This window comes from Leiobunum rupestre, chromosome 10 (genome assembly GCF_980474605.1).
Source record: "Leiobunum rupestre chromosome 10, qqLeiRupe1.1.hap1, whole genome shotgun sequence".
NCBI lineage: Eukaryota > Metazoa > Arthropoda > Arachnida > Opiliones > Sclerosomatidae > Leiobunum > Leiobunum rupestre.
Genome location: NC_143393.1, coordinates 18,761,240 through 18,776,311, shown reverse-complemented (window position 1 = coordinate 18,776,311; position 15,072 = coordinate 18,761,240). Strand labels below are relative to the sequence as shown.

Sequence of the window (15,072 nt, the reverse complement as noted above, 5' to 3'; positions counted from 1 at the left end):
CGTAAACTTTTATTCCAAATAAAATTAATAGGCCTACAAACACTGTCAAATAATTCAAAACATATTTACTATTTAACTACCTGGGCAAAGCCGTGGCGCGAAACCAACTGAAGAAATCGTAGGTTGCAAGATAAAGGTCGTGCAAAACACGCAATTTTGGTAAACGCCGTGGCAGACGATAGCCAGATCTCAGCCAATCAGAGCTCAAAGAGTGGTTCTGCCAAGAATTTAATGTCACCAGAGAGAATGACGTCACCTATCTCCCTCTATAGTAGCGGATCCAAGGAGGACTATTATCCTCCTTGGCGGAACCACTCTACGGCCTCTCATTGGCTGAAGGTTCAAGGCGAACTGGCGTCAAGCTCGGCCGTAGGCGGCAGCATTCTAGTTACCTATGAGATTTCTATGGGTGTACCCTATTCACGACTCCAGTTAATTAAAACTGGCCGATTTAAAGGGGTTGGCAACCTGTATTGCTATTTGTGCGATAATTTTGCCGGGAAACATCGCACAAATAGCAAAACTTATACATAAAACCGTTCTTTTACATGATAGTGTTGATATTATAGTAAAACCGGGTACCCGACACATATGAAAAAGTATATCACGAAACTAATCGAATACTACTTTAGAAAAAAGACTTAAAACTCCCACATTGTCTAAATAATTTTACGAAAAGTAAGTAGACTTAGTAGGCTACTAAAATACTACATGTATGTATATTTTTGGATTTTGACCAAGGTACGACCATAGAAATCGGATAACAAACTAGAACGATTTTTGAAATTTTGTCGCGGGTTCCGATTAGAACTTTTAAAAAACCCTGCCTTTGGCCCATGCTTTTCGTTTGGCTGCAACGAAAATTATGCCATCGGTGCCAAACTGGTGAACTAACACTCTATTTCGCCTAAAATTAAATGGCCGACTTTAGCTCGACGCTAACGCGGTTTTTTTACATCTTTAAAGTAACTTATGTTTAATTAAAGTAATCAAATCGTGAAAGAGTACATACTCAAAAGAAAACATATCTTTTCAGTTTTCACAGGTTAGTGTTAGAAATAGTTTTCTTTTTACCATAATTTCCAATCGCTAAGAAAACGCGTTTCTTTCAAATCATAGAAAGATATTTTTTTAAATAAAAAATGAAGAATGGTTTAAAATTCCGTAATTAAATATTTAAGGAGTAATTACTCAAACAAAAACATATCTTTTCACAGGTTACTGTTAGAAATAGTTGTTTTACGAGCAATGGTTATGGGGAAAACCGGTGCACAGTAATGGTTTATCGCGAATATCTACGTTAGTATTGTATGTACGGCTATAAACCCAGTATGAACATTAGGGTCCGGCTATTTCCTACAAAAAATGTTCTATGAACATTTTACATACGAGCAATCGTTGTGTCGTAATCGCGGTTTTAACGTTGTACCCGAAACGCGTCTTACAATTTTACACATTCGTTGACTTAAAACACGACCGCCGCTCTTCATGTAACCGCGTTTAAAATTTACCACCCAGCTAACTCTTGTTATTTTTGCAATAAATCGCTTGAAAATGAAGCTATTGTGAAGGTTGTGTGAGACAAAATGATAGGAAAGTCGGAATAATGGGTCACTTCAATTTAAGTTCATATTGACTGCCATAAGGAATAAATCCAAAAGACCAGTATCAATGCTTTGAAAAGAAAACACGACACCGATGAAACTGTTCGACATATAGAACGTGAGCGAATCAACCTACCAAATGATATAAGAAATATTCAACATACAAATTTTCCCGTTTATATTAACTTAAATGTAATATAAAATCGTCTTGAAAAACCATTTATTGCTTTATAACATTCAAAAATAATATTAAAATTATTAACATTAATAATATAATAAGTTTGCGTTGTCAACGCGCGTATTTTGAAACGGAAAAACCCGATTACTATTGTTAAATATTGGATTAATAATATGATATTTTGAATACGAAACAAATAACGAAATACATGGAATTTTTGGCGTTAAATAAGCCTAGAACGTATTTCGTTATTTGGTTCTTATTACAAGGAGCGTTCGCCATCATTTAACCAAGATTTAACGATAGTAATCAGTTTTTTCCGTTTCAAAATACGCAGTAGATTAAACCGAGGCTTAAGACTGGGTAAGATTCCGCACCTTAAAATTTTCGTCTACTTTAAAGATACATTCTGAACGAACCAATGGATGAAAAGTTATGAAACTAGCTTTTAAATAAACCTTGAAACTTATTTCAAGTCATATTTATAATTCACCTATGACAAAATTCGTGAAAAGTATTAATATCGTTCCGAATTACAACCTACTTTCTAAAATCTCATTTTTCTTTCTAATACGCGCGTTGACAACACAAACTTTACCTAGACGAGCAGATGCTCGGTTATCTACATGTTGCGGGAAAAATATTATTTTTGAATGTTATAAAGCGATAAACGATTTTTCAAGACGATTTTATACGAGGGGCAGCTCACTCCAATGATTATTAGGACACCCTCCTATGATTAAATCATGATTAAAATTCAATCTGTAGCTTTGGCAGTACAAAGATTAAAAATGATTAAATCATGATTAAATTTTTAATCATGATTATTAGGACACCTGGTAAAAAAGTGATCTGCCCCTCGATTTTATATTACATTTAAGTTCATATAAACGGGAAAAATTGTCAGTGGAATATTTCTTATATCATTTGGTAGGTTAATTAAAGTTTAATTATCGCTAACTTAACATTAATTTCAATGGGGTGGGGGAAAACTTTTAACCAAGTTACGCGCGAGCGCGCCTCTTTAGGCAGCGCAGATGGCGTTACTGTCGTTTTAGCCAAGAATCTAATCGGTACCTTGTCAGCCATTCGATTAAGCGTTCTAGTTTGTTATCCGATTTCTATGGGTACGACGTCCCCGCCCGATGGACTATGGTATGAATAAAAGCAATTTCCAGGGGGGGGGGCATTTGCATGGGTTGCCCCCCCAGGCAACATTCCATTGGGGGGCAATGCCCCCTGCCCCCCGGTTCCTACGCCGCTGTAAATATCAAAGCTCTTTGGTTTGTGATTAATAAAACTCATTATAGTTCCTAATCGTTATTAACAATTCACTTTCAAAGGTAAAATAAAAGGGGGGGGAGAGGTAGGGGCCGTAGGGCGGAAAAGGGTGGTCATGACCATAGAAATAGAAATGAGACTAGAAGCACGATTACATTGTGGTGAGATGTACGAGTTAGAAGGCTGCCATAAGAGTGGAATCGCCAGCATTCTTTGTGGGAGCACGCCATCTATTTTAAAAAATTTAAAGTTTCAATCTTTTTTAAAAGATGGCGCACTCCTGCGTGGATTAGTAGCGATTCCACTCTCATGGCAGCCTTCTAGCTTGCCCGTTTTCCTTGAGATTACCGGATAGAGCAGTGGTTCTAGTCTCATTTATATTTCTATGGTCATGACCACCTAGTTTAATTTTTAAGTAGGGGGTATAGTGGTCGCATTGACCAGTACTTTTAAAAACCTTATTTCCAACACTGTTTCCAAGCCTTCAATCTCTCATTCAGGGCAGACTTGGAATTAGCGGGAGTCTTAGGGCCAATAGCTCTTAATAAAAATAAGTGGGCTCTTAAAATAAATCATTAGAACGGGGGTTGCGGGCCACCGGGGCTCTCAATTTAATTAAAAAATATTTATTAAACATTTGACGGAAATTTCTGGAACATGATTTGTACCCTATACGAGAGCGGGATCTAGCGTTACAAATGACTATGTGTGATATTATAATATACTTGCTTGTTTTAAAGTTAATAAATGTTATGTAAGTAACGTAACCAATTTTTATTTTCCAATTTTCCCTACCTAATTTTAAATTTTTTCCCCAAATCCCCCCCGCTTGGGCCAGTGGCTCTCAATAAAAATAAACTTAAGGGGGGTCGGGAGCCCGCACGGTCCCCGTAAAAAATATCACTATTTCCAAGTCTGATTCAGGGGGCTATGATATTTCCAAAAACTATATAATAGCCCCCTGATATTTCCAAAGACTATATAATAGCTTCGCTATTTCTGAGCTTGTACAAAAAAGACTAATGAGCGCCAAAACATTTCACTCCATGATTAGATCGAGCGACTTAAGTAATTATCTTTTTTAGGAAATAGGAACGCTAATTGAGCAGTGGTTGAGTGACTTGTCTATAATTATGTGGTTATCATTTTCGTTGGTCAATTTTTATCTAACATCAAAGTAAAAGATTCATCGAAGTATGCGTATAATTTAATTTTTAAATAAATGGTCGTTATAAATTTTAAAAATTATTATTTCTTGTCTAGTTGTAGTAACTGTAAGAAATGCCGAAGAAACTCCAAAAAAATTCTTTGTACTTTTTCATGAAAGATTTTCAAGCTGAATATCGTGATGGAGGTAAAACCTTGCCTTTGAATGAAATTTCAAAAATAGCTGTACCAAAGTATAAAGCATTGTCTAAAGGAGAAAAGATTCGATACCAAAAAATGGAACAGGAATTTAAAAAGGAAAGAAAAGAGCGAAATATCGGGATGCTCACATCTGACAGGATTCTTGAACAAGAGGATGATGAGGTGCAAATTTATATTAAATTGATGATTCAGAAAGTAGAGAACTTAGTCTTCGATAATTCCAGCGAGATATTGGATACACCCATCTATGTAATTAACTTTAATGTCTCAGTCGTTACTATAGAAGGTGATTTTTTTCCCAATGAGCTTGCAGTTGTGCAGTATTCATTGAGGAAAGGACTTCAATCGTCATATCATGTCTTTATCGACCCGGGGAAAATTCCAATGGGATATTCTGCCGAAGCCAAAAGCCACAGCACAGAATTTCACATGCTTCCATTATTAATGACTGATTTGGATGGGGAGATCGCAGAGAATGACTATGCCAAAATATTGACCAATATTTTATCTTTTACCAATGTAAGAGCGCGAGAAACTATTATTTTTACTCACGAAAGTCATATGGAGCAGACGAAGGGATGTTTTAGCTGGCTGATAGCCAATGTAGCGGATCAAGATAAAAGAGAAATGTTCAGACAAAACAACATTTTCTTCGCTGACATTGCCCAACTTGTAATTCAGTTGTACAATCTGATTGGCTCACCACTACCTACTTGCACAGCCGTGGATGACCTTTTATTGACTGATATGTTTGATTATGCCACTAACACTCGTTGTACATTTCACGAAGGTCTTGACAATCGCTACTGCGCATTGGGCTATGCCAGGAAAATGTGCTTCATTATCTCAAATGCTTTTGGCAAGCTTTATCGACTAAAATTAACAAATGCCCATTTGCCGGAAAGTCAAAGTGATAGAGCGGCTGAAAAGACGGAATCAAATCCCAATGCCCCTAATGTGTGTGCAGTAGCACAATCTATAGAAGCAGCGTGTAAAATTGGAAACAACCTTGATCTCAAAGACAAGATGATGTATATGGTCACGAAGAGCAGGCTGCCGCACTAAATGAAGATGATCAACAAAGATCCAAGCTGGATGTTGGCTAAGATGATATCTGAGCTGTACGAGGCATTGGATGTAGTAGTGGCATAGAAAATTTTTATGTAGATTATGTCAGTGGTTTGGACTTGGGATTCTAGATTTTGTTATGGTTTTTTCTTAAAAATTCTATGGGAAGATAGTTGTAAGATTTTGGATTTCTGTGTTTAAATATTTTAGATTTATTTTGTTATTTCTTTGGTGTTATTATATAGATATTAAACCACCACCTGTTTTCAGTAGTGCCCCATTTTTAAAGTTAACTTTAATTATAATAATGAAGTTGCTCCCCAAATTGCATCCCGGTTTAAAATATTCGAAGTGAGATTTCATATGAATACTATTTGTGAAAGTTAATAGCGTCAAGTAGTACGCACGTAAATAAAACTTGTTAACTACCATAAGTCTTATTATATTAAATAAATGTATTTGTTACTTGAAATAGTTAATACTTATGTCAGTGATGCCAGATTGTGTACATGATAATTATCATGGGGCATTAAAATTTCCCTTTTCGGAGAAAAATTACCCTTGTTTATCCAGAACCCTAAAAACATAATATTTAAACATTTAAGTAACTAACCCTGGTAAAAGTGGTATTCATTGTTGTATAAAAAATAGCACCATCTACATTCTCGATATTGTACTAAATACATTTATTTATTTATATTTCAGTTTTTAATTTAGTTGTTATTGAACCCTAAAATACTAACAAGTTCGACGAAAATCCTTAGCAGCTGTTGCTTTTATCATTGTATTTATTTTCAAATTATTTCAACTATAGAGTAATATCGGCGTGACATATGTCAACGTCACCCATGTTTTTTCTTATAGATAACAAACTGCCCTCAAAATGGCGGCCATAGCCCAAAGCTACAGAGCGATACCACTCTATTAGCTTGCTTTAAATCCATGAAAATTTCTCTTTGATATAGCACCACTGAGCCAGACTTGCAATTAGGGAGTTGGCTTTAGGGCCATTCACGATGGTGTCTAGGACGTTATCGCAGAAACTTGTGATATTTTGAGGAAGGTTGTGCAAGGTATTTGCCACTTTTCGATTTGACCAAATTATTTGGCTAAATTTCGGGTTTACTTTTAGCACCGACGAATCGAGTTTTTGTTATTAATATTCTAGAATACCAAATAATGAATTTGAAAAATCCGAACATTCTATTTATAAATTTTTACTATTTGATTTTGTCAAATTTGCCGAACTATTTGGTATTCGTAGTCTGTGAGGCCGGCAACTTTTGGGCGCTTAAAGACCGAGAACAAAGCGAATTTCCACCTCTATAATCCCGTACTCAATATTTTCTGAGTGACCAGACTTGCAATATTTTCCTAAATTTTAAATGCCTTCCTATAAATTCCTTTATTTTCACCAATTTTCTTTAAATTTCACGGTCTTTTGACAATGAAAGAATTTTTTGTACGACTCATATAACATCTAGTGCCACCTAGGAGCAACAAACACAATGAGAACGCAGCTAGCCTTTAAACACGCTAACCCAGTGTTGTGTACAAATTTCATTGGACGTGCCTTTACGCTGAACGTTTTATGGACAGGGGGAAGACAATTTCCGAATTTTCCCCTTCCGACGGCAGCAGGCGCTAAAGTGTCTAACCAATGAAAATTTTACGCAAGGAAATCGACGTTTTTTGACAGGCTGCGTTCTCCTTGTGTGGGGTGATGTGTTTGTTGCTCCTAGATGCCACTCTCTACCAAGCACTTCACGATGGTGATCAGCGCCTGAGGTTGGATTTCGGTAACGGTTCAGTACCATGGCGGATGCCAACGAAGATTTCCTCCGTTTGATCATGGCGTCCGACGAGTGTTCATTTGGAAGGGACGGCCCATTTAACCGCCAGAATAACCATATGTGTAATTCCTTATAAAATTGCGTCTAACCAATGAAAATTGTACGCAAGAAAATCGACGTTTTTTGACGGGCTGCGTTCTCCTTGTGTGGGGTGATGTGTTTGTTGCCCCTTGGTGCCACTTTCGAACAAAATTTTTAAATGTACGAGCTTTGTAAATCCAATAATGCAAGAAAGCTGTGTACTACAAATTATCAGTATTCCAGTTGATTAATTCCAGTATAAATTTTATACAAATAATTTTGAATTAACAAGACTCTTGAAAATTTTATACAAATAATTTTGAATTAACAAGACGCTTGAAAATTTTATACAAATAATTTTGAATTAACAAGACGCTTGAAAATTTTATACAAATAATTTTGAATTAACAAGACGCTTGAAAATTTTATACAAATAATTTTGAATTAACAAGACTCTTGAAAATTTTATACAAATAATTTTGAATTAACAAGACTCTTGAAAATTTTATACAAATAATTTTGAATTAACAAGACTCTTGAAAATTTTATACAAATAATTTTGAATTAACAAGACTCTTGAAAATTTTATACAAATAATTTTGAATTAACAAGACTCTTGAAAATTTTATACAAATAATTTTGAATTAACAAGACTCTTGAAAATTTTATACAAATAATTTTGAATTAACAAGACTCTTGAAAATTGTATTTCGTGCAATTTTAATATACGTTGAATTGACCGATTTCATTTATTTATTTACTTATTTATTTAATTTATTAATTAATTATTATTATTACTCAATTATTTTTAAATCTAATTATCAAAATAATTGGTAGTTTCTTAATTATTACGTGAATAAAATTTTAAAAAACCAAGTAGTTCACAGATGGCGTTACCATTGCAATTCGAATTACTATCGTTTGTTCTCGGTAACCTAAATACGTTTTCGCTATTACGTTACTTACGCCCGGAAGACTGATTTGCTGCCCAAATTTAACAATTACGTCGCCCAATTGGGCGCTTTTTTGCTTCGGAAAAGAGCTGGTTTCCCTCGAAACTTGGCCTTTGTTGGTCAGCACTACGAAAGCGAGCGAATGACGTGGGATCTGATTGGAGCGAATACGAAGGGGATGAAATGGGGGAACGAAGAGCAACATCCAAATTATACGAGAATGCCCTGATCTTGTTCGCCTAATGACACACATTCGACGGACATCCTACTTCTTCTCTACTTTCTTGTTAGCTCTTTTTCTTACGATTCTAAGCAACCGTCCATTCGTGTTTTTTCCCAACGCAGCGATTTAGAAACACGCCTCTTTATCGCGCATCTCAGAAGACCCTTAAAGGGAATATAACCTCAGGTATTTGGTGTGGAACACCAACGCTTGCAGCTCGGGCCGCTCATGCCTTTGGCTTTAAAAATGTTTGGCGCCACTGTACAGGGACATTTGAAAAATTGAAGGGGTCTTCCGTAAAGATTGCTTTGCAGGTTATATTCCCTTTAAAGGGAATAGAACCTCCAACGCGTTCTTTATGGAAGACCCCATCAATTTCCTTTATTCCCTTCACAATCAGCGATTATCAGCGCCGCAGTTGTGAAAAGCCATGGGAGGCAGCGGACAATATTGGAACCATCGGAGGGCGACAGAAATACTAGAGGTTATATTCCCTTTAAACAATAGACCGTTTCAGCGAGAATGTATGTATCTATGAGAAGCCGAGCTCGATCCCAGCTTGTGACACTGCCCCCGGGGCTCATTCCACGTCAAATCAGGCAGCGGTCCCCACGGCACCATAACCGATTTTGATGAAAGTTTACACAGTTAAACTTTAGACATTTGTAGTGGTATATTCAAAATTTTAATTCTTAATTCGATATAATTTCTGAGTTAATAAATTTTTAAAAAGGCCTTAGAGATGGTAAGGAGTATTCAGTTTCCAAATCAAGTGAGTTTGACACCCGATATCTATAGAATGATTTTAAAGAAAAAAACGTTTTCTACTGTTTAACTGGGTGGTAGAGACCATAAATTGATCCAAACCATTCATCGAAACGGTTCCGAAAAACTCCTAAATTTTCACCTAAACGAATAAATAGGCACATAAAAAGAATCGATATTTTTCGAATTTCTATCGGATCAGAAATTCAAATACACGTTTCTGGTAGTGTTTGCCTCGTAGAATTCGAAAATGATAGTCATTTTTCACTGCGACCTGAAGTTCATTAGATAAAGAACACCAAACATGACAAAATATTAAAAATAACAAAAACACGGTAGCTTTCAAAGCCGCGCCAAGGTACCTACGCAATTGAAAGTCCTACAAAATAATACATTGCCTGAAAGCTATTGCTTCATTGGATATAATATCCAAAATTCAAAGATTATATAAGATTCCTTCATAAGTAAACATGACAACAAACTAGAATGAAAATTAGAAAAAAAAGCGACTTCGGTGGGCGTCACATAATTATGTAAAACGCTGTAAAGGCTAATACATTGAACATACATTTAGTTTTATTGTGGATCAAAACGTGTACAAAGAGTTTGAGGGAATGATGTAAACTTTCATCAAAATCGGTTATGGTGCCGTGGGGCAAATTTCTTAAATTGCCTGATTTCACATGGAATGACCAGGTGAAAACTAGGAACTACTCCTTCCGCGTATAGTTAAATGGATTTTTTCGCCGAGTTCTTCGGTTTCCCTTTCGAAAAAAACTTGTAGAGGGTAACGGTAATATATAAATTATTATATTTCTCGAGAACTTAATATATTGGGATTTTAGTATTTTCTACTGAAATACATCCAGGGAATTCGAAATAAATAATTGAACTAAAAAATAACCTAGCTTAAGAGCAAAGATTAAAGATCAATTTTTTTAACCCACATTAAAGAGGTCAAGGGCAAAAGATTTTAACCTGCATTAAAGAGGTCAAGGGTAAAAGATTTTAACCTGCATCAAAGAGGTCAAGGGTAAAAGATTTTAACCTGCATTAAAGAGGTCAAGGGTAAATGATTTTAACCCGCATTAAAGAGGTCAAGGGTAAATGATTTTAACCCGCATTAAAGAGGTCAAGGGTAAAAGATTTTAACCCGCATTAAAAACTTGTAGAGGTTAACGGTAATAGTTAGTGTAGGGAGCTGTTAGCTCGCGTGGCATGCAGGGCTTGCCACCACCCTCCTGCGCATTGTAACCCGGCCACCTGAATTAACGGCTTCAAAAGTCGCTTGATGACTTAGGCCTAAGGTGGTGCCTTGGGCTTTAGCCTAGTTTATTATTATTATTATTATTATTATTATTATTATATTATATTATATTTCATATCGATAAAAAGTTAAAAACATTAAAAACCCACCCTTTTCTTCAAATGACATTCTGTCATTATTTTGCGCGTGAATATACGGTGTTTAAATTGTAAATAATTCCAATAATAAACGTAAAAATTTGAAATACACCGCCTTAGGCCCAAGTCATCCACCTAATTTTAATGCCATTAATTCAGCTATTAATTAATTAATTTAATTAATAGGTTACTTTCAGGGTGTTCTGTTATGTTCTTATAATTTATATCCCAGAAGAGTTTACTATATTGCGCGCCTGTTTAATATTTGGGTGGAAATATTTAAAATGTCGAACACCATGGCGCTACGAGCGGCGTTGCTGCGAGCTAACTAAGCGCGCCATCTAGATTCGGGTCCAGTAGCTGAATCGTTAAAAATTCTTCTATCTGAGCAGGGCCGTATTTACCATTAGGCGCTTTAGGCACAGTGCCTAGGGTCTACGAAAGAGAGATATAGATGGAGCTAAGTGCCTACGAACACCGAAATTCGCCACTGTAACTGAGAGATTTGTCCTAAGGGGAACCGGTCATCAGAGAAAACGGTGAAAGAAAAAGTGCGCCTACCTGAAGATATTTGATGATTTTGCAGACGATATTTCCTCCGTAGAAGTCGACGGTTATTTTCCAGATAATGTCCGTCAAGACGTTCGTGATTCCCACTGCCAAATCTACACAAGATGCCAAAGAGAACACATACAACATTACTGTACCGTCAGTAGGGTTACATTACGCTTAATTGCCTATATTTTCAAATTATACCAACAAGGGATTTCGTATATAAATCTAATTATCATTTAAAAATTAATTATGATTAGATAATTAAAATAACGGGAAAATAATTAGATCACTGATAAATAACTAAATTTAATAAATTTTTAATAAATTAAATCGCGATTTAATAAATTAAATCGCGATTTAATAAATTCAATCGCGATTTAATAAATTCAATCGCGATTTAATAAATTCAATCGCGATTTAATAAATTCAATCGCGATTTAATAAATTCAATCGCGATTTAATAAATTCAATCGCGATTTAATAAATTCAATCGCGATTTAATAAATTCAATCGCGATTTAATAAATTCAATCACGATTTAATAAATTCAATCACGATTTAATAAATTCAATCACGATTTAATAAATTCAATCACGATTTAATAAATTCAATCACGATTTAATAAATTCAATCACGATTTAATAAATTCAATCACGATTTAATAAATTCAATCACGATTTAATAAATTCAATCACGATTTAATAAATTCAATCACGATTTAATAAATTCAATCACGATTTAATAAATTCACTAACGATTTAATCATTTCACTAACGATTTAATAAATTCAATCACGATTTAATCATTTCACTAACGATTTAATAAATTCAATCACGATTTAATACATTCAATCACGATTTAATACATTCAATCACGATTTAATACATTCAATCACGATTTAATACATTCAATCACGATTTAATACATTCAATCACGATTTAATACATTCAATCACGATTTAATACATTCAATCACGATTTAATACATTCAATCACGATTTAATACATTCAATCACGATTTAATAAATTCAATCACGATGTAATCATTTCACTAACGATTTAATAAATTCAATCACGATTTAATCATTTCACTAACGATTTAATACATTCAATCACGATTTAATACATTCAATCACGATTTAATACATTCAATCACGATTTAATACATTCAATCACGATTTAATACATTCAATCACGATTTAATACATTCAATCACGATTTAATACATTCAATCACGATTTAATACATTCAATCACGATTTAATACATTCAATCACGATTTAATAAATTCAATCACGATTTAATAAATTCAATCACGATTTAATAAATTCAATCACGATTTAATAAATTCAATCACGATTTAATAAATTCAATCACGATTTAATAAATTCAATCACGATTTAATAAATTCAATCACGATTTAATAAATTCAATCACGATTTAATAAATTCAATCACGATTTAATAAATTCAATCACGATTTAATAAATTCAATCACGATTTAATAAATTCAATCACGATTTAATAAATTCAATCACGATTTAATAAATTCAATCACGATTTAATAAATTCAATCACGATTTAATAAATTCAATCACGATTTAATAAATTCAATCACGATTTAATAAATTCAATCACGATTTAATAAATTCAATCACGATTTAATAAATTCAATCACGATTTAATAAATTCAATCACGATTTAATAAATTCAATCACGATTTAATAAATTCAATCACGATTTAATAAATTCAATCACGATTTAATACATTCAATCACGATTTAATACATTCAATCACGATTTAATACATTCAATCACGATTTAATACATTCAATCACGATTTAATACATTCAATCACGATTTAATACATTCAATCACGATTTAATACATTCAATCACGATTTAATACATTCAATCACGATTTAATACATTCAATCACGATTTAATACATTCAATCACGATTTAATACATTCAATCACGATTTAATACATTCAATCACGATTTAATACATTCAATCACGATTTAATACATTCAATCACGATTTAATAAATTCAATCACGATTTAATAAATTCAATCACGATTTAATACATTCAATCACGATTTAATAAATTCAATCACGATTTAATAAATTCAATCACGATTTAATAAATTCAATCACGATTTAATAAATTCAATCACGATTTAATAAATTCAATCACGATTTAATAAATTCAATCACGATTTAATAAATTCAATCACGATTTAATAAATTCAATCACGATTTAATAAATTCAATCACGATTTAATAAATTCAATCACGATTTAATAAATTCAATCACGATTTAATAAATTCAATCACGATTTAATAAATTCAATCACGATTTAATAAATTCAATCACGATTTAATAAATTCAATCACGATTTAATAAATTCAATCACGATTTAATAAATTCAATCACGATTTAATAAATTCAATCACGATTTAATAAATTCAATCACGATTTAATAAATTCAATCACGATTTAATAAATTCAATCACGATTTAATAAATTCAATCACGATTTAATAAATTCAATCACGATTTAATAAATTCAATCACGATTTAATAAATTCAATCACGATTTAATAAATTCAATCACGATTTAATAAATTCAATCACGATTTAATAAATTCAATCACGATTTAATAAATTCAATCACGATTTAATAAATTCAATCACGATTTAATAAATTCAATCACGATTTAATAAATTCAATCACGATTTAATAAATTCAATCACGATTTAATAAATTCAATCACGATTTAATAAATTCAATCACGATTTAATAAATTCAATCACGATTTAATAAATTCAATCACGATTTAATAAATTCAATCACGATTTAATAAATTCAATCACGATTTAATAAATTCAATCACGATTTAATAAATTCAATCACGATTTAATAAATTCAATCACGATTTAATAAATTCAATCACGATTTAATAAATTCAATCACGATTTAATAAATTCAATCACGATTTAATAAATTCAATCACGATTTAATCATTTCACTAACGATTTAATCAATTCAATCACGATTTAATAAATTCAATCACGATTTAATAAATTCAATCACGATTTAATAAATTCAATCACGATTTAATAAATTCAATCACGATTTAATAAATTCAATCACGATTTAATAAATTCAATCACGATTTAATCATTTCATTAACGATTCTAATAATCAGGTCAGTGATCTTTAAAGTTAGAAGTTAACACCTCTGAGTTTTTGTTATTTACCACAATGATATTTTATCTCCCTACAACTACATTTCAATGCAATTTTTCAATAATTGTTGAAACACATTTGATACTAGAGAAAATCCTCCCATAGGGGGTAACGCCATTAGAGGACTATTTTTAAATACCCGAAGCCTTACTAGAAGGCACCAGCAGTCTAAAACGTAAATATTTTGAAAACCGCGAAAATATAATTTTTTTACGTTTATATATATTCCGAGTTTTTATGTTTACATAAAACATCGCTTTAAATAATGTTATAAGTATTTTTTGTAGAATATCGGTATTTATTACCATATCGAGGAAAAGTTTCAAATAGCGCCATCTAGTATAAACGAAATCATTAGAGTCGAACCTCTAATGTCTCTCTCAAAATGTTCGTTTCCCTGTAATAAATTTGCAATAACGACAATATAATAAAGGAAATTTTTTTTCGTTTCGTTGATTGAACATACTTTTGTTTTAAACGAAAGACAATAATTCACTATAATATTAACCAATTTAGTCGTATAGCTGAATAAGACAGTCTGACTTCGTT

The 15,072-nt window shown here is 32.8% G+C and overlaps 2 protein-coding genes across 4 annotated transcripts in view; one reads left to right on the top strand and one right to left on the bottom strand.

Annotated features, from left to right (window-relative positions):
* LOC149924945 (cardioacceleratory peptide receptor-like) overlaps positions 1 to 15,072 on the bottom strand; it is a 244,890-nt gene that overhangs the window by 80,726 nt on the left and 149,092 nt on the right. For all 3 annotated transcript variants that reach the window (XM_090160278.1, XM_090160279.1, XM_090160280.1), the window contains exon 3: positions 11,280 to 11,383. In XM_090160278.1, the coding sequence (XP_090016404.1) occupies positions 11,280 to 11,383 (104 nt within the window). The remainder of the gene's footprint in view (positions 1 to 11,279; positions 11,384 to 15,072) is intronic.
* LOC149924946 (protein maelstrom homolog) lies at positions 4,224 to 5,910 on the top strand. Its single transcript, XM_090160326.1, has 2 exons — positions 4,224 to 4,257; positions 4,327 to 5,910. Exon 2 carries the CDS (start codon positions 4,345 to 4,347, stop codon positions 5,494 to 5,496), a length of 1,152 nt encoding a protein of 383 aa, XP_090016452.1. The 5' UTR covers positions 4,224 to 4,257; positions 4,327 to 4,344; the 3' UTR covers positions 5,497 to 5,910.